This window comes from Ambystoma mexicanum, chromosome 12, assembly GCF_040938575.1.
Source record: "Ambystoma mexicanum isolate Mex_15411 chromosome 12, UKY_AmexF1_1, whole genome shotgun sequence".
NCBI classification, from domain to species: Eukaryota; Metazoa; Chordata; class Amphibia; order Caudata; family Ambystomatidae; genus Ambystoma; species Ambystoma mexicanum.
Genome location: NC_090936.1, coordinates 119,297,389 through 119,321,018, shown reverse-complemented (window position 1 = coordinate 119,321,018; position 23,630 = coordinate 119,297,389). Strand labels below are relative to the sequence as shown.

At 45.6% G+C, this 23,630-nt stretch overlaps 1 protein-coding gene across 2 annotated transcripts in view; it reads left to right on the top strand.

The window, feature by feature from the left end:
• Positions 1–22,995, top strand: part of EFCAB6 (EF-hand calcium binding domain 6) — a 1,227,964-nt gene extending 1,204,969 nt beyond the window's left edge. For both annotated transcript variants that reach the window (XM_069628134.1, XM_069628133.1), the window contains one exon: positions 18,727–22,995. In XM_069628134.1, coding sequence (XP_069484235.1) covers positions 18,727–18,849 — 123 coding nt within the window. In that variant the 3' untranslated portion in view covers positions 18,850–22,995. The remainder of the gene's footprint in view (positions 1–18,726) is intronic.
• The last annotated feature ends 635 nt before the right edge of the window (positions 22,996–23,630 follow it).

Below are 23,630 nucleotides of genomic sequence, written 5' to 3'. Positions count from 1 at the left end.
TCAAGCAATAGGGCAAAGAGAATGGCTGACAGGGGGCATCCCTGTCTGGTGCCCCGCGCCAGTTGAAACCACCTCGAGTATTCCCCGTTCACAAATACTGAGGCTGTAGGTGACGAGTAAATTGCCTGAATTCCTTTCCGAAGGTTTGGGCCCAATCCGAATTTCTGAAGAACCTCCAATAGGAATTCCCACTCTACTCTGTTGAACGCTTTTTCTGCATCGATGGAAAACAGTGCAGGGTCAGTGTTTAGGCTGTGAGAGGCATGCACTAAATGTAATGTCTAGCGCACGGTATCTGCGCCCTGACGGCCAAGTATAAAACCTACTTGGTCGGGGTGAATAAGGCGGGGCAAAAAGGATTCAATCCTAGCCGCTAGGACCCTAGAGTATATTTTGGCGTCTATGTTAATCAAAGAAATGGGACGGTACGATCCACATTTTTTAGGGTCTTTTCCCTCTTTCGGGATAACCGCTATGAGTGCCTTGTGTCATGAGCACTGCTCCCGAGAAGCCAAGTCAAGCCCAGCATCCCCGGAAGCAGGCTCACGACCCTCGTCCCCGGCTCCAGCAAACCCCTATTGGGGCCCTTTGGACCATGTCCTGGCGCCTCTGGCGCCAGGCTCATAAGGAACCTCAGTCCCGGCGCCAGGCTCATAATTCTTGCAAAGGTGCTTGGGTGGACCTACCTGTAGCAGACCATGCTGCATACTCACCTTTGCAAATGCTGGCAGGATGAAGTCCCCAGCCTTCTACTGGGAGGAACTATTCTCTGAACTGGGACTACTTTCTTACCTGGGTGGGGCTGGTACCACTCCTTAGCTCTGGAACACAGGAACTCTTTTGCCTGGGCGAGGCTGAGGAAGAAGACACCCAATCACTCCAACACTATTTAAACCACACCCGATTGGGAAAACGTGCTTCGCGTTATTCTGCATCTGCAGCAGGACGCTCACCGAGTCAGCTCCAGCATTCCAGTGACATCTCCAGCTTCAGCTCAGCAACCTGTGGAAGAAAGACACGAGAACTATACTTACCATCCAGGAATCCAGACACCGGCAGAACCTGCAAGCAAAAGAAACATAAGGTTAGCAAGTTGCAACACGTTCGCAGCCGCGCTCGCTTACCTGATCCATCTATGCTTTCACGGATTCTTCGCGGCCTTCTCTTCAGCAGCCTAACGGCACCTGTAAAGACAAAGAACATTGTTAAGTAGGAATCGGGTGAAGGCGGCCGCATTTACTTTTCTTACCTGCTTTTGTGCGCGTATTACGATCTCTTCAACCGCAGCAGCCCGGCACCTGAAAACAAGAAAAGACATTATTTAAGTGCCATTAAAGACTGCAAGAAAGCCTAACACTTACGTGTTTCCCCACGTGCATCCGCGACTGGGAAAACGCCCGCAAGGTCCCGACACCTGCAAATAAGAAAAGAACATTGTTAGAGGTGCTATAATAAGGTCACAGATGATTATACTCACGTACTTCGCACGTGCAACGGCAACGGACGAACAACGCCCGCAACATCTCAAGACCTGAAAACAGAAAACAAGGGACATTATTGAGGTGTCATTGAAATTCTCATACCTACGTACAACCGCACGTGTCGTGCTCTCAGTGACCACGCCCTCAGCATCCAGGCACCTGAAAAAGACAATGCAAAGACTTCTTTAAAGGTGCCCATCTCTTCAAGACTATAAACTCTTTATACCTACTGGCATCCGCTCGTGCAGTAACGGCGGCATCACCTTTTGGCATCTCAGCACCTGTGCCACTTCTAAGGCCACAAAAGACTTTGAGGACCTCCAGTGACGTAACTGGAACCCACGCACCCCTGCATAAGTCGCAGGATGGAGAGCCCAGCATTTATACGCCTAAGGTGAGAGCTCACCAGGACATTGGACTTTCGGAGGGTTGGCGATTAGTGAGGAGGAAGTCCAGCCAAACGGTCATTAACCCTTTTTTCTTCCGCCTGCAGAAACCTTACCCTGCAAGCCAGACGGTCAATAAGAGGAAGCCCAGTCCAGAGAGTCATCCGAGCTCTACGCTTCTCAATTGAAGAGACTATAACAGTTCAGCCGGGACCAGCGCCTCCATGGGAATCAGGTGAGCGTTACAGAACGCGAAGCCCTCCAATAACCTCCTACCCAGGCGCTATGGAAACTTCCGACACTGATCAACTGGCCCAGTTACTAGGGGAATTAAGAGCTGAAGTACATGCTGCCCGCCAGGAAACGAATGCCCTGAGGAGGGAATTGATTATGTCCAAAGAACAAACTGATGACCTCGCCAGACAGTTATTACAAACACAAGCGGGGCAAACCCCTCTACCTAATTCAGGAGGGACCTATACCCCGGCGGCTTCAGCCAATCCTGTTCAAATCAATCTGCCCGGAAATGTGCCTTTGGCTCCGCCCGAACGCTTCTCTGGTGACCCTAAGAGGTTTGCGGTGCTCATAAATCAGTGCCGATTGCACTTTCTTTGTAGACCAACTGCTTTTCCGACTGATCAGACTAAAGTAGTCTTTGTGCTTTCGTATCTTAGCGGCAGCGCCGCTGATTGGTCGATCCCTCTGGTTACACAGGATGACCCGATTCTTCGCAATTTCCAGGCCTTCCAGGCCAATATGGAAAGACTTTTCGCAAGACATTCCCAGGGGCAGGCCCTGGACAACGAACTCCTTTCCCTACGGCAGGGCAATCAGGATCTTCTGGCTTATATTGCGTCATTTAACAGACTAATCGTAGAAACCAGATGGCCCGAGGACAAGAGGATCACGCTTTTCCACAGGGGTTTGCGTGGCGAACTCAAAGACGTCCTAGCCCAGGTCATGAATCCCCCTCAAGATTGTTCAGAGTACATTGATTTAGTGGTCCAATTGGATCACAGACTGCAAAACAGAAAGGCAGACCGCTCCAGGTTCGAAACTCGAGTATTCTCTAAGCCACTAACTCACACCAAAGGAGTTGAAGCCGTAGAACCTATGCAAATAGGGGTCGTAAAGGGTCTCCTAACCCAGAAAGAACGCGACAGGAGAGGACAATTGCAGCTATGTCTCTATTGTGGAAATTCAGGACATTTCCTCCGAGATTGCCCGGTGAAACCTCCGAAGAAGACAGTGGGAGCTTCTGATAAGAATTCCCAAAAGCCCGAGCCGGGAAATGACCTCGCCCGACAAGTGTAGAGGTCCGCTTGCCGAGCGTAAAAACCAGTTCTTTGACCTCGCACTTCATAATGTCAATGGTCCTCATAAATCCAGAACGACCGGATCGTTTGCATGCCATTAAAGCATACATTGATAGCGGAGCGATTGGAAATTATGTAGACCGCGAGATGGCTTCCAGGATGAACCTACCCCTTTGTCCTAAGGTAATTAAAGACGTTATTACCACAGTGGATGGTACGGAAATAGCCCCCGGACCGGTAACCCATACCACCACAGAAGTGACGTTATTAGGCCAAGATGGACATCGGGAGGTAATCGTGTTCGATGTGATCAAGGCCCCTCAGTTCCAAATAATTCTGGGGATCCCTTGGTTGGAGAAACACAATCCTCAAATTGATTGGCGAGCAAAGATGATACAGTTCCCAGAGTGTGCACCTACTTGTTATCCTCGACCCAGTATTGGCCTAGCGGTAGCAACATCCGAAGGACCGCAATTGCCTCCAGAGTATCAAGAATTCCAAGATGTCTTTCAGAAGGAACAGGCTAATACCCTGCCTCCCCACAGATCTTACGACTGTCAAATAGACCTGATACCCAGAGCCACTCCCCCTTGTAGTAGAATTTACGCCCTTACCGAGCCTGAAAATCTTCATTTGCGACAGTATCTGGACCAGTACCTGGCCAATGGATTTATCCGCCCATCAAAGTCTCCTGCATCCTCGGCTCTGTTCTTCGTACCTAAAAAAGAAGGTGACCTTAGAACCTATATTGATTATCGTGCCCTGAACCAGATAACGGTAAAGAACAGATACCCCCTACCTCTGATCCCGGAACTCCTTGACCAAGTTAAGAACGCCTGCATTTATACAAAGCTAGATCTCCGGGGAGCCTACCACTTGGTACAGATTAAAGAAGGCGACGAATGGAAGACGGCATTTCGCACCAAGTATGGACTATTTGAATACCAAGTGATGCCCTTCGGACTATGCAATGCACCAGCCGCTTTTCAGTATTTTATGAATGATGTCCTCAGAGAACTCATAGATGTTTGCGTAGTCGTCTACATAGATGACATCCTTGTGTACTCATCTTCAGAAGCAGATCATCGGAAACATGTTAGAGCCGTCCTTGAAAAACTCCGCCAACATAAGCTTTTTGCTAAGCTCGAAAAATGTGTTTTTCACGTCACGGAGGTCGAATTTCTAGGCTTTATTCTGACACCCAAAGGAGTCCACATGGACTCGAGAAAGGTGGACGCTATCATCAAGTGGCCATCACCTACTTCTGTGAAAGGTGTCCAAAGCATGTTAGGTTTCGCCAACTTTTACCGCAGGTTTATTCCAGAGTTTTCACAAGTGGTGCAGCCCATCACCGCCCTCTTAAGAAAAAACAAACGTTTCGAGTGGTCAACGGAAGCAGAACAGGCCTTTCAAGAGCTAAAAGCCAAGTTCACCTCAGCACCCATACTGAAACACCCACGCCCAGACCTCCCTTACATCGTTGAGACCGACGCCTCCAGCTTAGCAATGGGGGCGGTTCTATCACAGAGAGATCCGGAAACTAACCAATTGCACCCCGTGGCATTCTGGTCTCGCAAGTTCTCGGCGCCTGAAATTAACTACACCATCACAGATAAAGAGCTTTTAGCAATTAAGTCCGCTTTCAAGGCCTGGCGGCACTATCTCCTTGGAGCCAAACACACTGTCACGGTAATCACCGATCATCGAAACCTACAATACCTGAAAACCGCCAAAGCTCAGTCCTCCAGACAGCTTCGCTGGGCACTTTTCTTTGCCGAATTTGACTTTGTAATTACTTATCGCCCCGGCAACAAAAATGGCAAAGCGGATGCCCTTTCCCGGATTGGAATGGGAGATAATATTGTCAATCCTGAACCTGTGCCAATAATTCCAGAACAGAGAATCCTGGGCCTGATTTCTTCACAATCCATCGAAGATATCGAAGCAAAAGTTAAACAACTTGTGACCCCTTCGGACTTACAAAACTGGCAACTGAAGGGAAAGGACTTCATCATAAAAAAAGACCTGCCTTATTTTCAGGGACAACTATTCCTACCACATGCCGATTTACAAAAACAGGTAATCTCTTGCTACCATGATTCCTTGATGGAGGGCCACCCAGGCATTGCCAAAACCTCGGAAAAAGTCAAGAGACACTTCTGGTGGCCGTCATGGAGAAAAGACATAAAGGAGTTTGTGATGTCCTGTGGTGTGTGTGCCCAAAACAAAGGTCAGAAGGAAAGACCAGCGGGTCTCCTGCATCCGCTAGACATCCAGCCACATCCCTGGCATACCCTCTCCATGGACTTCATCACTGATTTACCCTCCTGTTCCGGATACAACACTATTCTAGTAATTGTAGATTTGTTTTCTAAAATGGACTACTTCGTTCCACTAAAGGGCTTACCTTCAGCTTCAGTTCTAGCACGGGAATTCCTTGAAAATATTGTAAGATTGCACGGCTTCCCTTCGGTTTTGATCTCAGATAGGGGGAGCCAGTTTATCTCTCACTTTTGGCGAAGTTGCTGTCGTTTAGCTGAAATTGATGTGAGACTTTCAACCAGCCATCATCCCCAGACCGACGGACAAACTGAGAGGACAAACCAAACTCTGGAACAATATTTACGTTGTATGCTACAGCAGTCGGAAAGTAATTGGAAAGATATCCTTTGGATAGCCGAATATGCTTACAACAACTCGATCCATTCAGGAACCGGAAAAAGTCCCTTTTACATTTTATATGGGATTCATCCTCGAACCTCCAATCTCGACCCGCCCCAAGATCTTGGAACGCCTGCCGTGGATCAACTTCACAATGCTATCACTCAAGCTTTCAAAGAAGCGACAATCCACCTACAACAGGCTAAAGAACGGTACAAAAGGGGAGCAGACCAACACCGAAGAGACGCCCCTCAATACCAGGTTGGAGATCAAGTTTGGTTATCCACCAAACATTTATCACTTAAAGGACCTCACACCTTCAACCCAAAATATCTGGGACCATATCCAATTACAGCCATAATAAACCCAGTGGCTGTCAAATTGGGTTTGCCATCCCACATGAAAATACATCCGGTGTTTCACGTATCTCTACTAAAACCTATGCAACCTGGAACCAGACTGAATAAACCTCCAGAGCCTATTCAAGTAAATGGAGAACCTGAATTTGAGGTTAAAAACATCCTGGACTCCAAGATCATCAAGTCAAAATTATACTATCTGATCGACTGGAAGGGTTACGGGCCTCAAGAACGATCATGGGAACCCTCTGACCACGTCCATGCTCCTCGTCTAGTCAGAAAATTCCACCGAACTTTTCCCAATAGGCCAAAACCTCCGGGGAAGACAAGTTTGGGAGGGGCCTTGAGGGGGGGTGCTGTCATGAGCACTGCTCCCGAGAAGCCAAGTCAAGCCCAGCATCCCCGGAAGCAGGCTCACGACCCTCGTCCCCGGCTCCAGCAAACCCCTATTGGGGCCCTTTGGACCATGTCCTGGCGCCCCTGGCGCCGGGCTCATAATTCTTGCAAAGGTGCTTGGGTGGACCTACCTGTAGCAGACCATGCTGCATACTCACCTTTGCAAATGCTGGCAGGATGAAGTCCCCAGCCTTCTACTGGGAGGAACTATTCTCTGAACTGGGACTACTTTCTTACCTGGGTGGGGCTGGTACCACTCCTTAGCTCTGGAACACAGGAACTCTTTTGCCTGGGCGAGGCTGAGGAAGAAGACACCCAATCACTCCAACACTATTTAAACCACACCCGATTGGGAAAACGTGCTTCGCGTTATTCTGCATCTGCAGCAGGACGCTCACCGAGTCAGCTCCAGCATTCCAGTGACATCTCCAGCTTCAGCTCAGCAACCTGTGGAAGAAAGACACAAGAACTATACTTACCATCCAGGAATCCAGACACCGGCAGAACCTGCAAGCAAAAGAAACATAAGGTTAGCAAGTTGCAACACGTTTGCAGCCGCGCTCGCTTACCTGATCCATCTGTGCTTTCACGGATTCTTCGCGGCCTTCTCTTCAGCAGCCTAACGGCACCTGTAAAGACAAAGAACATTGTTAAGTAGGAATCGGGTGAAGGCGGCCGCATTTACTTTTCTTACCTGCTTTTGTGCGCGTATTACGATCTCTTCAACCGCAGCAGCCCGGCACCTGAAAACAAGAAAAATTTAAGTGCCATTAAAGACTGCAAGAAAGCCTAACACTTACGTGTTTCCCCACGTGCATCCGCGACTGGGAAAACGCCCGCAAGGTCCCGACACCTGCAAATAAGAAAAGAACATTGTTAGAGGTGCTATAATAAGGTCACAGATGATTATACTCACGTACTTCGCACGTGCAACGGCAACGGACGAACAACGCCCGCAACATCTCAAGACCTGAAAACATTAACAAGGGACATTATTGAGGTGTCATTGAAATTCTCATACCTACCTACAACCGCACGTGTCGTGCTTTCAGTGACCACGCCCTCAGCATCCAGGCCCTCAGCATCCAGGCACCTGAAAAAGACAATGCAAAGACTTCTTTAAAGGTGCCCATCTCTTCAAGACTATAAACTCTTTATACCTACTGGCATCCGCTCGTGCAGTAACGGCGGCATCACCTTTTGGCATCTCAGCACCTGTGCCACTTCTAAGGCCACAAAAGACTTTGAGGACCTCCAGTGACGTAACTGGAACCCACGCACCCCTGCATAAGTCGCAGGATGGAGAGCCCAGCATTTATTCGCCTAAGGTGAGCGCTCACCAGAACATTTTACTTTCGGAGAGTTGGCGATTAGTGAGGAGGAAGTCCAGCCAAACGGTCATTAACCCTTTTTTCTTCCGCCTGCAGAAACCTTACCCTGCAAGCCAGACGGTCAATAAGAGGAAGCCCAGTCCAGAGAGTCATCCGAGCTCTACGCTTCTCAATTGAAGAGACTATAACAGTTCAGCCGGGACCAGCGCCTCCGTGGGAATCAGGTGAGCGTTACACCTTGGCAAATGAGTCCGGGGGTTCCCCGTTTCTAGGATATGATTGAATAGATCAACAAGAAAGGGCGTGAGTTGTGGGCGAATGTCTTGTAGAAACCTGCTGTATACCCATCTTCTCCCGGGGATTTTCCTAACGTGAGTCTCTTAATGGCTTCCTGAATCTCTTCCCCCGATATAGGGGCATCTATGGTTTCTGATTCAGTGCGTGTCAGTGTGGGCATGTCGATATCATCTAGACAGGATCGAATACCAGATATATCCGGGTCCTCCTCCGGAGTGTACAGAGCTTCATAATAGTCTGCAAAGACTTCCGGGATAGAGGATTGATTCGTTTCCGCGCCGGGTCCTCCGTCGCATATTTCCTGCACCCTGCGTTCCGCCTGTTGGGCCCGTAAGCTGGCTGCCAACAGCGCGTCCGCTTCATCCCCCTTCTCGTAATATTTTTGCTTCAAGAGGAGGAGTTTACGGGCTACTTGTTCATGTTCTAAAAGGCGCAACTCTTCTCTCTTTTTCTTGGCTTCTACAACTTTTTCGGAGTCAATAACATCCCCCTCCCACACGTCCCTCTCCAGTTGGGTAATTTCCTTGCAGAGTTTATTTTCAATCAAGGACCTCTCTCTTTTTTTGTTGGCACCCTCTCTCATGAGAATTCCCCTCCACGTTGCCTTACCAGCTTCCCAGACTCCCTGTTTGGAAACCTCCCCAGTGTCATTTAATCGAAAATATTCCTCAATTTCAGTCTCCATCTCTAGCTTGAAAACGGGATCCTTCCATAACGTCTCATTACACCTCCATCGTCCGCATCTAACGGGCAAGGACCCCCAATCTAAGTCAACGATCACCATATCGTGGTCCGACCATGAGATCGTCGTGATCTCAGAATGTGAGGCCGTGTCATATTGGTCTCTTGAGGAATAGAGGTAATCAATGCGAGTGAGCGTGTTGTGCGGCGCTGAGAAAAAGGTGTACTCCCTCCCCATAGGGTGCATACATCGCCACACATCAACTAGGCCATACAATTCCATCAGTGTTTTGAATTGGGCGTGATCTCCACCAAATTTGTCCCGCGTTTCAGGGTTACCAGGATGCCAATCTACCTCAGGGTCAGCCCACAAGTTGAAATCTCCACCAAGGACGACATGACCCGTCGCCTCTAGCAAGATTTTGGGGATCGTCTAGGAAAGGAACCTGAGCTGCCCCACATTGGGGGAGTAAATCGTGGCTATGGTGATAGGCACCTTCCCAATGGTCCCTGCAACCAGGAGGGCTCGCCCCTCCGCATCTGACCAGACCTTCGTGGCCTTAAAGTCTATCCCCTTTTTGATGAGTATTCCCACCCCTCCCTTCTTCAGTGGCCCAGAGCCCCAGAACTCCAACCCGGATCGTCTTCCCAGGATTACTCTTTCTTCACCTCTCATGTACTTGGTCTCTTGTAAAAAAAAGTATATCCATTTTTGACCTTCGGAATTCTCTAAGGACAAGTGATCTCTTAGTGGGTGAATTAAGACCTTTAACATTCAGCGTTCCCACCCTCATGGTACCCCTGCAGCGTGAATCAGCGGTCATGACAAGAGCTGTCTGTGTGCCCGTATGAACTCATTGACCATTTCAATCGCTCCCCTTGATATGCAAACAACCATGCAACCACTCTCCCTTGTAGGACTTTAAATTGTATCTTTAGTATGACACGTATCCCTATCTCTCCTCCCCGCCCATCCCCTCCCCTCCCTCCCTGAGTTCGGTGGCGTCCGATTGGGTCCAGTTGGAAGCACTGGCCCGAAACCGAACCACCAGTGAAGACCGTTACCTTACGGTCCCCTTACACAGTAAACATCAATGAATTACTAATGAGCCCCCTACAACCTCTCCCCCAGAGTGTGCATATTGATGCATTGTAAGGGGGAGAGATAAACACAATTCCCCAACATTCTCCCTTAAATCCCTCATATTAGCGTTCAATTCAATTGGATTATACCATTTCCGTCCAGTGTCAACTGCCCCCTTCCGGGGAGCCATTTCCCCTACGATATTTTCTCGAGCCTTTCACCTTCCTTCTTCACGACCCTGTGTCTGCCATTCCCCCTCTTTCCTGGGGGCTGGTCACGAGAACCCTCCTGGTCGTGCGGGCCTAGTAGATCTGCAATGCAAGCCTTTATGTCCTGTTCAGAGTTTAGTCTGATTCTCGTGCCCTCATGCTCAAAGGAAAGAGAGAAGGGGTATCCCCATCTGTAGCTCGTGTCACGGGATTTGAGCCATGTGGTAAGTGGTTTGCACATCTTTCTCAAGGCCAAGGTCAGGGAGGAAAGGTCCTGGTAGATGGTTATTTGAGCTCCACACAAGGTGATGGTGCCTCCGCTCCTCGCCTTTTCCAACACTCTCATCCTGTCCTGGTAACGGTGGAATCGCGCCAGGACAGCTCGCGGGCCTCCAGGCGGCCCCCCGCTCTGTGAATGCGCTCTGTCTTGGGTTCGTCAATATTATCGTCGGCGACAAGGAGCTTGATAATGTCATGTAGGGTTGATTTCAGGTCCTCTTCCGTTTCCCCCTCTTTCTCCGGAATCCCGAAAAAGTGCAAGTTATTCCTCCTTTCCTGATTTTCCAAATCGTCCATCTTGGGTTTACACTCCTGCTCTCTCCGTTCCAGCTCACTTATTCTGAGATTCAGCTGCGTTTCGAGAACGTCAATGGAGGCCTGATTGTTCTCAACTCCCTCGACCCTGTGCTCTATACTGTCGAGGCGCTGCGTGAGTTTGTCAATTTTCCCCCCAATGTTGGCCCCCATGTTCCTTATTTCTGCAAGCAATCCTGCAATGTCTCCTTTGGTAGCAGCTGTATCAGTGTCAGCGGCAGGAGTTGGTGGGGTCGCCATGTTGGGGTTATCGCCGGGTCGGGCGGGGAACTGTAAGCGTAGACGGACAGTTTCTGTTGGAGGTTCATCCACCTGTTACCTTCTATACTAGGCCTTGGACGACGGAGATGTTAGGATATTCGTTGCCACAGAGGAGGCACACGCCCCTTCCCTTTATGATGCCTCTGTTATGTTTTCCAAGCAGGTGAAACCGCCGCAGGGGGCCTTTCCCTCTGTGGTATAAGGCAATCTTTTAATGGAGCCTAGACGAGGTAGTCCAATCGTAATGGCAGCCTTGGGCCGTATCAGGGGCAGCTCGGGGCAGCTCCGGGCTATTACACGACCATCTCTTTGTGGTGGCTCGCAGTTTGTGCGGGGGAAGTCACTTTTAGTGTAGCCGGTGCCGTGAGATTGTCATAGGGGAGATCAGAGTCCCCGTGCACTCCGGGGGACCAGGGCAGGCTCTTCCAGATCATTCGTGCAGCCCTCACGTGGAACCGCTGATACTAGCGGGGTAAATATCACAAAGCTTGTACGGTGGGGGGGCGGCAGTCCCCACTTATCTGCCTTCCGCTGTTTGGGCCAGTAACCTCCACGAAGCCCGGGACGGGTGCAGCCGGGGTGGTGAAGGTCTTGGGACCACGTGAAACGGGGCTTGTGTTTTTCGCGCGCTATACGCAACCAGTCCCGAGCGTGGTGCGATGGATCAGGCCATCGATCCCGTAGGGGCCCGGCTCAAGTCGCGGACGACGGGCGAGGTCGCAGCCGAGGCCGCTGTAGTGTTCGGGGAAGACCGCCGTAAGAGTGCAGGTAGCGGGAAGAGGGTCAATGGGAGGCACTTACTTCTACTACTGTCTCTCGGGGGAGCGGCAGCGCCTCGCCCATCGGCCACCGGGCCGCGTCCCTCTCTGGAATCTAGCCGCCAAGTTCAAAAGGCGGGACTCTCCGAGGGCTCACACCGCTTCTTCCGTTGAAGGGTGCTGCCGTATCACTCGGTGGACTCCCGCATCTCTCCTCCGCGGGCAGCGGTGCGGAAACGTAGGGAAGGCAGCTTCCGGGCCACGCTCCACAGAGCACGGGCGCACTGCTGACTCCGTCGAAGTCTGGGCAGGGCCGAGGCCGGCTCAGAGTTTGCCGATGGATATCTAAGGGAAGCCGGGTCCGTTTTCCCTCGGGTTTTCTGCCGCAGGTGGGGCGACCTTCCCACGCCTCCTCCACAATTTCCAACTCCGGGGGGGGTCCAAAAGCGGGGGCTCATTTCGCCTTTGGGGACCTCGGGACGGGAGCTCACGCAGGAGAGGTCCTCATCTGCGCGCCCCCTGGTGGCCACCACTATTTTCCCTTCTAAGAGCATGATGGCAGGTTTGATCAAGAATCTGCCAAACATGCGATTATCTGGCACAATAGCTGTGCTGCCTTGTGGAGCAGAATATCTAGCCCCGTTTTATGCCCTATATGAGCCCCAAAATAGAAACCCAGATACACAACGCTGAGACTATTTTTTACCGGAGTTCCTTCAGTGTTCCAACTAGTGCAACTTCTTTTCATACCTTTCCTCCTAAATGCAAGTATTTTCGTTTTCTTGTGGTTTATAGTAAAGCCATTATCTTTGGAATACCCTGCGAATGCTTTTAGCAGCCTCTGCAGACCGACCTTCGTTTGATCAAATATCAGAAAGACATCAGCATAGGCCAGCCATGCTATTTTCTCCAGCCCTACATTTGGGGGAATTAGGCCACCATCAGTCAAGCAATTCTCCACATCAGACATGTATTGGTTAAATAACCTTGGAGCCAGGACACATCCCGGCCTGACCCCCTTGATATGAGCAGATTTTCTTACTGAGTTCGCCCTTTTGATTTAACCGTACCTGGATTCCACGGTTGTTATAGACCCCACTTAGAAGCCTGAGAAGCCCTGCCGGCATGCCCCAACCAGCTCATTTTGCCCATAATCTATTTCGATTTACGCTATCAAAAGTGGCAGACAGGTCAATTGATGCCATATAGGTACATCCTTTAGGCATCTTCCAAGAGGCTTCTTGGATGCATTTAACTGCAAGGTCATTAATATTGGTGGAGTGGCCTTTGTGATACCCTGTCTACAGTTGATTCAGAGGATGGTCTGTCGATGCCCATTGTTCTAAGTGGATCAACAGAAATGCCAAAAAGATCTCACAATCGGCATCTATCAGGGAGATTGGCCTATCATTTTTTGGATCAGACCTGCTGCCGCACTTGAAAATAGGGATGACATGTGCCGTACTCCAAGACAGAGGTGTTGTTACCGTGCTGATGATATCAAGGAATTCTAAATAGAGTACATGAGCCCAGTTTGGTAAGTCTGCCTTTAGAGTGTTATTGGTCAGGCCGTTGGGACCTGCTGCATGAGATTTCTTTACATTTTTTTAAAAAGGGTTTGGATGACGGAGATCTCTAATTCAGGCAACCACTTATCTGTATCTGTAGCTGGATATGGTCCAGAGTCAGTCGTCGTAATACAGTTTGGACTCCCAAATCTATTCTCAAAGAAAATAATCCACTCTGATTCTGGAATGGGATTTAGTTCAATTACGCATAGTTAGGGTCCGGACCACTAATGAGTGACCAAAAAAGCACTCAGTCGAGAATTGATAAAGATCCCCAGCACAGTCTCTGCATCATGCTATAGTAACAGACTTTTGATAGAATTGCAGTAGTTCTTGTTCCTCTGCTTACTTTTTTAAATAAGATTTGAACAAACAGATATGTCTGTATTCTGGGCCTTAATTTGTCTAATCTCCCTCCTCAATTAAGTTTTTTCCGTACCCATATCTTTATTATAACAGTGCAAAGGTCTAGCTGGTCTATAACACTTAGTGCCTAAGTGCGATCGCACCCCTGAGATCAGCTCATCAATGAACCTCTGAGTTCCAATTACATTAAAGTTGTTAATTTTCCAATCCAGAGTGGTTGTGTTTTAGATTATGATTCAGGCGATCGATGTTATGGTCTGACCAGCGTACTGCATTGCCTCTTATATTAGTTATGATGTTTGGTACAATTCTGTATTCTTTGATTACTACAACATCGAAAAAAGGGTTGTCAGTATGCAGTGATCACTCTAAGCGTTCATAAACAGCGAGTACAGAACACAGCAATCAAGCAAGCAGTCATCAACATAAATATAATCCAGTAATGAGGAGCTACTCCCTCTGTGTTAGGTATGCCAGTTTTCTTTATTTGGTACACTCAATGAGTTACCCACTAAAGCTGTAACCCGAAGGCCCCCAAGCCCCACCTATCATGATCTTCCGGCTTCAGACTTTGCGGTCATAATTTTATTATCTCCCAGAGAATCACACAGTTCCCAAAGCATGTCTTGAAATAGGCAGTTGGCATTAAGATCAACCACCACAATAGTCCTAGCATTTGGATGTCTGGAGGACCACTCGTCAATGCATTCACACACTGCTTTCACAAAAGAATTAATCTCCGAAATTCCCTTATGCCAATAGATGTTAATAAGCAGAATCTCTAATTTATATTGAGAGGATGTAAGCTCCACTCCCATTGCACCAAAGGGTAACAATAGATGTCATGTATGAGTTGGTTTTTATTAGTTTTTAAGTTGGCTGTATATTTTAGGTTTATTGTGATAATAATACAACATATAAATGTGAATAAGTTTGTTTGTATATGTCGAATATATTTTATAAATTTGTCTAAGTGTTTTTTAAATATTTGTAAATGTGCATTGTGCCAAATACAAATAAATAGTTTTAAAAAAAGGGTAATTTATCTAAGGGAGTCCCAATCAGTCCTATCAAACTGTCTACTGCAATCAGCAGACCACCCGATGATCTCCCCCCATTACTAGGTTTTGCTGACTGAGTAAATACTTGAAAGCCATCAAGAATGGGTGCTGAGGTCAACCAAGTCTCTTTGCAGACATATGTAATTTCCGTCTTTCAACTTGGATAAACATTTTGGGTTTGTAAACACATGTCTGCTCCCACGAGTAATCCAGCATTTAACAGACAAATGAATGTTTCTAAACCCTGTCCCCACACAGTTTGATTGTTTATGGTACTGGTTTACGGCACAGAGGTGACGTAACTGCAGTCCAGTCTGTTTTACTCTCAGGCACCAGATCTTCCACCATTCCAGGTCTACTAATCTCATTTCTACATGAGCACACCACAATTTCAACATTTTCTCTATACCCCAAAGAATCCCCCTCTTCCAATTTAATGGGACTGATTTCAAAGCCTAAATCTAAGTGATGTAGTCGTTGTGAGAGAACACGTTCTTTTACTAGGGGGGAGTTGGGATAGATAATGCAGGTATCCGGGGGTGCCCTAGAGGCAACGCTGCCAATATCAGAGGAGCTTAATAAACCAAGGGCAGGAATTTCTGCAAAAAATCAATAGAATGTTTGACCTGTTGGCCCTCCTTTACCCCTACAAACTCTGAACGCATAGCAAACTGCTTAACCACTATCCACAACTGAATGGCTCTACTCTGCTGCATGCTAAACTCTTCAAAGATGGAAGTCATTTTTCTCCCTGCTTACACGGCTAACCCTAATCTCCCCTCCCCCAACTCTTTGCCTGCGACTTCCTCACCTTCTCACCCATGAATCACATCCTTTGCTCCTTTGACAGTGACCTGGAACCCTACCAGTTCATCCCGGCTACTGCCACCGTAGACAAACTCAACCTCCTAAACATTAGAATGGATCTATTGATGATGCTGGAGGAAAGCCCTCCTTTCCATGTCAAACTGCAGTAATAACATTACTGCCCCAAAAAGGTGACAGTGACGGAATTACCACCACTTCTTACCTGCACCACTGAACTGCCAAAACTTGTAATGGGCCTCAATACATGTTCAGCGGTGCGGGAACAAAGCGGTGGTAATTCAGTTAGTACACTTTTTTTATGCTAATGGAATTACTGCTGATATTCCCCTGCTGCCAATTTATAAATTTAGAGCTTAAGTGGAGGATTTACCTCCAGCAACAAGCTGGAGGCAAATCTGCCACTTTCCCTCCAGAAATCGGTAAATCCATCAGCAGTATATCTGCCAAAAATCCCCATGGTCCTATGGACCCCAAAAAAGGGGAATTACCCCCACTTGTAATCCCATGGTAAACCCATAGGACCAAGTGGTGGTAACAGTAATCCGGTTTGGAGGTATTTCTGTGGATTTACCACTGAATTACCACCAAACTCGTAATGCGGCCTATAGTCTCTACGGTAGATAATAGTCGAGCAGTTGGCAAATAAATATATGGGCTACCATAGTGGACATGGTGGGAGAAGACATTTATTTAACACCTTTGACTGGATGTTTGTGGGTTTATCTATGCTGCACTACACACAGGGAGGAGAAGGGAACCACAAACATGCATCGGCCCTTCCCCAGGGAGACGAGAGAGACACATCCTAGGGGGGCACCCAGGTGGTGCGGGCTGCCGCCATTACTGGGCTAGAAAATAACGAAAAAGGGGGATAATCCCCTTGACCCATTGACACTAGGGAAAATAATGACCAAAATTTACAATTGCTCAATACAGTGAGAAGATTGTATGTACAGAGTGTGAGACTGTAATAAATCAAAATTCTTTTATTTTAGAATGTATCAAGTGCAGACTGCTTCTTTGACGTGTGTGTTCTAGTGCTGCAGACCAGAAAAGTCATAAGGGATATCCGGCATGGCATACCCTTCCTGAGAATACTGACGCTAATAAATTAACGACTAGATAGAAGTTCAATGGCAGGGTTTTTTGGTTTGTTTTAGATAGTGATAATATCCCCCACCGCCATTTACGTCGGGGGTTCACCAAACTTTTTGTAAGCAAAATTGCTAGGAAAGCAGTATCACATGGGATGATTTAATATGCTTTGGTGATAAGACATGAATATCATGTGTGTCCACTCAACAGAGCTATAACACATATGTAATCTAAAAAATGCAATCACACAATAATTCATGTACTTCATAAAAACACAAATATATACAACACAATTCATTCAACAATACAAATCACATTATTACAGGAATCATTTCTGCACACTTATGACCAAAATGCGTTACAAATAGTGTAACATGAGACAAGAAAAAAACCACAAATGATGAATTCAATGGCAACAAAAAGTGTGACCCTAGTCTAACAGAGGCTTCTCTAGGAATTCTGCTGATTACTGGGCCGTCTGACTCCAAAATAATAAACCCTCCTTTAAGGGATTGGCCTGCAGAGCTGCAGAGAGGTATTAGAGGTGTAAGGCTATGCCAGTGGGACAAGAGCTTGGAAGATTCTAGGTTGTGAGGGTTGAGAGAGAGTGGGGAGTTTGATAGACCTGGACCTAAAGACTGGCATAGTCTGAACCTGAAGAACTAAGTACATGTAATAAGTAGACGTGAGAATACTCATAGGCTAGCCTGCAGCAGCAATACTCTGGATGCTGGTGCCTACAGAAAGACCACCAAAGCACCTAAGTAAGACTGGTACTGGGCATAAAGCAGGGCTCCCAAAGGAAGGCTCACATACCCATCAGTACTACGCCAACGCTGGCTGCGGGTCAACCCAGGAGGTCATCCTTCTGCTAGCAGCTGCCAAGATGGATTCATAGTACACCCACTTTTGATATCTGCGAGTGGCTTTAGAACCTCTTGTTGGGCCTGTTCAGTCATGACTACAAACTGTTAAAACTTTGGGATCAGAGACACAGTCTATGCCTTGGACTACAACTACACTTGTTTCTGTTTTCTCTGTACCTCATGCACCATTATTGAAGATTTAGATTTCCTTACCATTATTCCTACCCAAATATTGTCTAAAATAAACCCTGTTGGCCGGACTGTATTTAGCTTCAACTCCATTGTTGATCCGTCGGTCAGTAATACCTCTAAAACTAACTTTTGACAACTACTGTTACCAGTGCAGTTTTTATATTTCTTAACACTAAAGAGATACATATTATACAACATTACCTAGACCACTGCAATTTCCAATACAGCAAGTACCCCTATGTCTTCATCATCCAATGGACTTGGTTTGTCGTCTTTTATTCAGTAATGAAAACTGCTTTGGCTATGATGATACGTTCTGTTAAATTCACTTCTCACCAACTCTCTGGACATTTGTAATCACTCTCCTTAAAAAGCATAAATTCTAGTAACAAAAGCTTTAATTCACCTTAACAATTGTGAACAGTTTTATGCTTCACTGCACTAAACAGACCATTTACATTCCAAAAAAGTGTTTGTCACACTTGACTGTCCCAAAATAGGCAAGCGCATACATATAGCTTAAGTGGAATAATGAGGGAAAGTGGTTGGGTAGTAAAGCAATCTTCAATGGCCTGTGTATCATAATCGTAATTTAACATTTCACAAATCTGTGCAGGAGATTATCTAGACATCACATCTTGTTTCTTAGGAAAGTACATGATTTCTCCATTTAGGTCTACATAAAATGTTTCATAAAGTAATCCATATAGCTCACCCACATAATGGAAAGGAAGAGTAACTGATCTTGGGAAAAGGTGCCTTTAAATTACAAATTAGACTACATTATTTTTTACAAAGAAATCAGTAACGGTTGTATGCCAAAAAGATACAGATCTATCTTATTGAAAGCCAAATGCAGAAGAATGCTATTGTGACCACCAATTTTGTTTGTGACATATTTTTAGTTTAGTAACCTGGTCTTTACCTTTTTTGCAGGTTCTGCGACAGCACAGCATTAATCTGTCTGAGGAAGAGTTATTTCATATTTTGGGATTCTACGACAAAGATTTAACTTTGAAAATATCCTACAATGACTTCCTGCGTTCATTTCTTCAATAGTGATGTGCTGTGATTTTAATGTGCAGCAAGTTCATCACTTTACTACTGCTACTGACATATTTTCATATTTCAAAAACACTTCATGGAAGTCCGTATTAGGGTAAGATAGGGTTAACCCAGCTGCAACTCATGGACTACTACAGCAGTTCAAAATCCTGACTTCATTCTCACTCCAGGAAATCAATAACCTTTTCGATTTTTGGATTGATCATATATGGTATACAGTAACAAGAATTGATAGCATTTCGCAGACAGGTGCCAACACAAAGCTACAAACATTAACCAGTGGAAATGTTAAGTGAGATAATGCATGAACATTAAATATTTGTAGGGTGGGAAATGTATTCAGAATAGTTACCTCTTCCTCCAACGAACCTGAATTTGTTTTTAAAAGGTAATATTTGCAACTTCTGGAAAGCCGATATTCCTTGTAATGCTTGATCATGTATTTTATACTGAAATGACAGAAAATATATCATCTAATAACAAGATACATTTGATATAACAGTGAGGCCATTGGCTTTATATTTTTGTAATGCTCAAAGAAACTCCTCATCCCACTTTAGCACTTCACCAGTGACAAAAGGAATCCAGTAGATGGAGTTGGAACATATGTGTTTTTAGACAAAAAAGGGTATCATATGGTCCCTTTGACGCTCCAGATTATTTGGGCTAGAACTCACAGCAGTCCTAACCAGCCTAACAAGAGTGAGGGATCACGGGAGTCGTAGTCCCAGACATCTGAAGAGCCAAGGGTTATGGATCCCTGGATCATGGTAGTTTCAGACACTGCTCAAATACTATAGAACCCTGTATTTGAGAACAGCCTTAAAAACACATTTTTAAAGAAAAACAATTTCCCAAAAATCCTTGAAGTTAGGAAACATCTAATTATAGTTGTTTCTTGTCTGATATATGAATCTTTTTTTTTTTAAAGAATGGCTTGTGTTTCTAAAAAGGACAATGTAAAAAATTGCAACTAGTGCCTGTTTCATTTCAAATTGTGTGAGATGTATTTTAGAAAAGTCACAGAGAAAGATACTAAAAAACGAATGCAACCCACTGACATGTCGGCAGTTCTGCAAGTTATCAAGAGCCGTTCATTTCCATTCTGTATCAGCTTTCCAAAGAAAACCCCTTTTCCAAAAATCTTAGACATTTGCAAAAAATAAATATAGTAATTTATATGGATCGTTTGATTTTTTTAAAGAATGGCTCTGGCAGAATATTCTTTCCCAAAAGGACAACGAAAAGTTACTTTAACCAGTGCTTGCATCGTTTTCGAATTGTGTGAGAAGGGTATTTACTAGAGAGAACTGATAAAGCTATTAACTGAAAACTAAATGAAAAGTCCTGATATGTCAGCATTCTGCCTGTTAAGAGATAATCATTTCCATTGCGAATCCACTGCTGTTGTAAAATTGTTTTCAGGATTTTTTCGGCTGAATAGGTGATGGAAATATTAATCAGCAATTCTACTTAATTGGTTGAATTTAAAAAAGTAACTTTTTTCAAATACTTTATTCACAATTTCATAATGCTAACAGGAACGGCTTTAATACAAAGAAAAAATCCCTGCTGTTTTACTTGTGCAAGGCTCATGCTCCACCTAAAAGGAGGTTCAGTACTGAATTGTGAAGCACGTGCCCTTACCATAGGAATCTCTTGACAGTAAGGGCCTGATGAAGTGTTTTCCAATGGGATTGTGCCATTATAAAACCCTTCTGTGAATCAGGCCCTAGGTAATTGAAGTCATGTTTTGCAGAGATAATTAATAGCAGACCTGCCTGGACACCTAAAACAATCTGATAATTACTGCGTGGATCTTTCAGACCACATCCATTTCATTTCTGCCTGTGCTCAGTGAAGCCAAGTCGCAGGTATGTAATGAGCAGACAGCAGCAGGGTTCAACATGATGAGGACACTGGCGTTCCCATCCAATATTTCTGGCAAACCTTTCAGTCCAGCGGTGTACGTTTTATCACAATAAAATTAACTTTTCACAAGTGAAAGTACATCTCCAGCATCCTTTCCTATGCTGATAATAACTGAAACGGCCTGGTTTTGATGTGCCTATAGCTGTCCTTGGACGTATTTGTGGTGGAGTGAGACTATTAAATACCAACGCCCCAATTGAGAATTGAAAATAGTGCAGAAGATGTGTTTTTTCAGATGCCCAATTCTCATAAATGCGCAAGTGGCCTTATTTAAAAAGTCACCTGCGCATTTCTCGGGGCCTGTGCAACAGCACAAATGATGTGCTGGTTGGCCCTATTAAACTAGTGGTGTGCACGCATATCCACAGTGGTGGAAATGAAAAGAATCTGGTGGGGGATCCCACAAGGCCCGTGGTGGGGGCGGAGTTTTGGAGGTGGGCGGTGTCTGAGGAGGCGAGGTTTAGAGGGGCGGAGCTGGCAGGTGACCTCCGATCAAAGGAAATGTCCAAAATAATAGTTTAAAACAGCGCAATTTCTTTCATGCTGCTTCTTTTTCAAGCTATACATCAATTCCACTTTAAACCACTTCCATGGTACTGGGGCACCCAAAATATGATCTAATTACCACTTGAAGACCGTTTGGGATCCCTTCATCTGATGAGGTGCGAAGGTAAGCAGCATGCACTGGGGTAGGGCTCGCAGTCAGGATTAAGGACGGAGCTACACTGAGCCTCGCAAACCCTTTCAACTAAAAGAATTGAAAGGCCCTGCCACTCTACCTGTGTGAAGGCTAGCCATAGACACCACCATCCTTCACCCACTGATGCCATGTCCCGGGCTATTGGAAAAATTGGTGCCAGGCAAAAAAGTAGAGGCCACGTTTAGGGAGTTGACAACCCATGAAGGTGTATGGACCAGACCGACACCGTTGCATGGGGAAAGTCTGCTATGCCCCGTGGACAATCCTAAGGGGCTGAGAGAAGGATCACTGGGGACAAACACAAGGAGCCCCGCTGTTAGCAATTGCTTCCCTGTACTGGCAATCAAAGTGCCCTGTTCCCACTAACTCCAGTAGAGCCAGTGCTAAGGAGCGAACAGGGGACAATCGTGAGGCTGGAATACAACACTGCCTGCAATTACAAAAGCTTCATTTTTTTCTCTTTTTTTAGTTGCTTGGCTAACATTATTATTGGCAGAACATAAAAACACCCAGCAATCAGTGGTCAAAGTGTATTCATCAATAATGTATCATGGGATCTGCACCCTGGTCTTTCATCTGAATGCCTTTTTCCGGGACATGCCAGCCCTTAAAGGGCGTGTCGTCATGACATGTTTACACCAAGAAAAATGCTTTTCTATCCCTATTTCAGTGATGGTGTTACCCGTAGAGTTATTTACCACTGCTTTCACGGTTCAATTCTCTGCACTGTGCTTCCCCGTGAGCATTTTGCAAACGGGCGCAGGGCTATCTCATATTTCCTAGAGGATTCGGTTTGTATATCGGGTGGGCTGGGATTTAAACATGTAAATGGTCCCTTCAGCCTCCTGATTAGGGCAGGAGGAGAGGCACCTGAATGTGCCTATGTATGATGAGCATTAAATAGGAGCTCCTTTACGAATTAGATTTCATTTGGTACAAGTAAAGGGGAGGTACTAATACACCCTTGTCACTTGTGCTAAAAACATTTGGGACCCGTAATTCTAAAGGCAGGTGATACTCCCGAAGAACACGTTATTGTAAACAGTTGAAAATCAAAATGCGATTCGGCAGGAAAAGAACCATGGAGTGTCATTGACTGGCAATTGGAACACTCTTTGAAATGCTGTGCATACTTTATAAAAAAATATGACTTTTTTTTAAATTAGTTTGCCTATTGTTCAGTTTTTTAAATGCTAGCTGACTGGACGTGCTAATTACTTTGCTCTCTGGTTTAGTTTCGGCATTGCTGGTAGCTAGTTTGAAAATAACACGTGGGAGTCACTGAACAATGTCAGCTTAACGTTTCAGTCAAACCTAAATAAATCCCAAAAATATCCCTAAACTGTAAGCAATGTTTTCATTATGTTTAACTATGCACGTCAATAAATGGTGCCATCATTGCGGTGTGCAAAATACTGCAACTAGTAATTTAAAACCCATGAAGCACTTTTGATTATCAAATGGCAGACCTTTCTTTATTGTTGTATATGTTTTAAATAAAAATATTTTCCAAGTGTTTCTCTGAATGGAATCTGTTTTTAATGTTTACACTTATTTGAGTGACTGTTTAAAATATTGGCGTCGTAATTCATAAAGTTAAGAAGAACAGGGCCAAACTGTGCTACGCACAATATTCACTTGTATGCAAAATGCGCTGTTATGATACTTTATGGTTATGATTGTGCAAGGTTGTACTTGCTGTGAACTTTTGTTCAGAAGATAATCATTTTAAAATAATGTCTCAAGTGCAGTCCTTCCGTAAGAAAGTAAATGGGTGCAGTTATTCTCCTATTCGCCAAAACTCACTATGACTAAATCACATGACCTTAGCTCGTGCTGTTCAATTACAGCTTGTCTAGAGAAACTCAAAACATCTTTCAAACTAAATGAACTCCTCATTTTCGCAAGCATTTGTCAAAAACCACTGGTTTAAACCTTCTCTGATCAATTGCCATGCATGTTCATAATTTCTGTATATATGAACAACTTGAAATTCATACTTCAAACAAGAGTGCTAATTGCGTTAATGCCTTCGGATATGTGAAATAGGCAGTTAATTGCCCTTCACCTGCATTAACAACACTCTCTTCGCTCAGGGCACTTATCTTGGGTTGTGAGCAATTACGTGCTCTTATTTCTCAGA